The sequence below is a fragment of the Penaeus monodon genome, chromosome 27, assembly GCF_015228065.2.
Source record: "Penaeus monodon isolate SGIC_2016 chromosome 27, NSTDA_Pmon_1, whole genome shotgun sequence".
Classification (NCBI taxonomy): Eukaryota; Metazoa; Arthropoda; class Malacostraca; order Decapoda; family Penaeidae; genus Penaeus; species Penaeus monodon.
In genome coordinates this window covers 16,176,847-16,177,192 of record NC_051412.1, presented here as the reverse complement: position 1 = coordinate 16,177,192, position 346 = coordinate 16,176,847, and the positions used below count along the sequence as shown (strand labels likewise).

Sequence of the window (346 nt, the reverse complement as noted above, 5' to 3'; positions counted from 1 at the left end):
GTGTGTGTGTACATATATCTACATGTACACCCATCTATATCAATCTCTCTCCTTCTCCACCTCTATCTCTACTTCTATCTTTATCTCTACTTCTATCTCTATCTTTATAGCATCTCAAATGTATCTCTAAATGTCTCTATCATTATCAAAGACCACTATCACTATCAATATCTGTCTCTTATCTCTTTTGTATGTTTCATAGTAAGAGCCAATATATAAAGGTTTATATACTGGGAAATATATTTATAAATTTTTCTTTCTACAACGAAAAAGTTCTTACTTGTTTTATAACACCATTAGGCATTGGAGGTGGAAGAGGTGCTCCAGGAGCATTCCCATTTGGAAC

At 33.2% G+C, this 346-nt stretch overlaps 1 protein-coding gene across 1 annotated transcript in view; it reads right to left on the bottom strand.

Moving 5' to 3' along the window:
* LOC119590625 (wiskott-Aldrich syndrome protein family member 2-like) overlaps positions 1-346 on the bottom strand; it is a gene marked incomplete in the record, with an annotated part of 42,196 nt that overhangs the window by 11,165 nt on the left and 30,685 nt on the right. Inside the window, 1 exon segment of the mRNA XM_037939304.1 lies at positions 281-346. Coding sequence (XP_037795232.1) covers positions 281-346 — 66 coding nt within the window.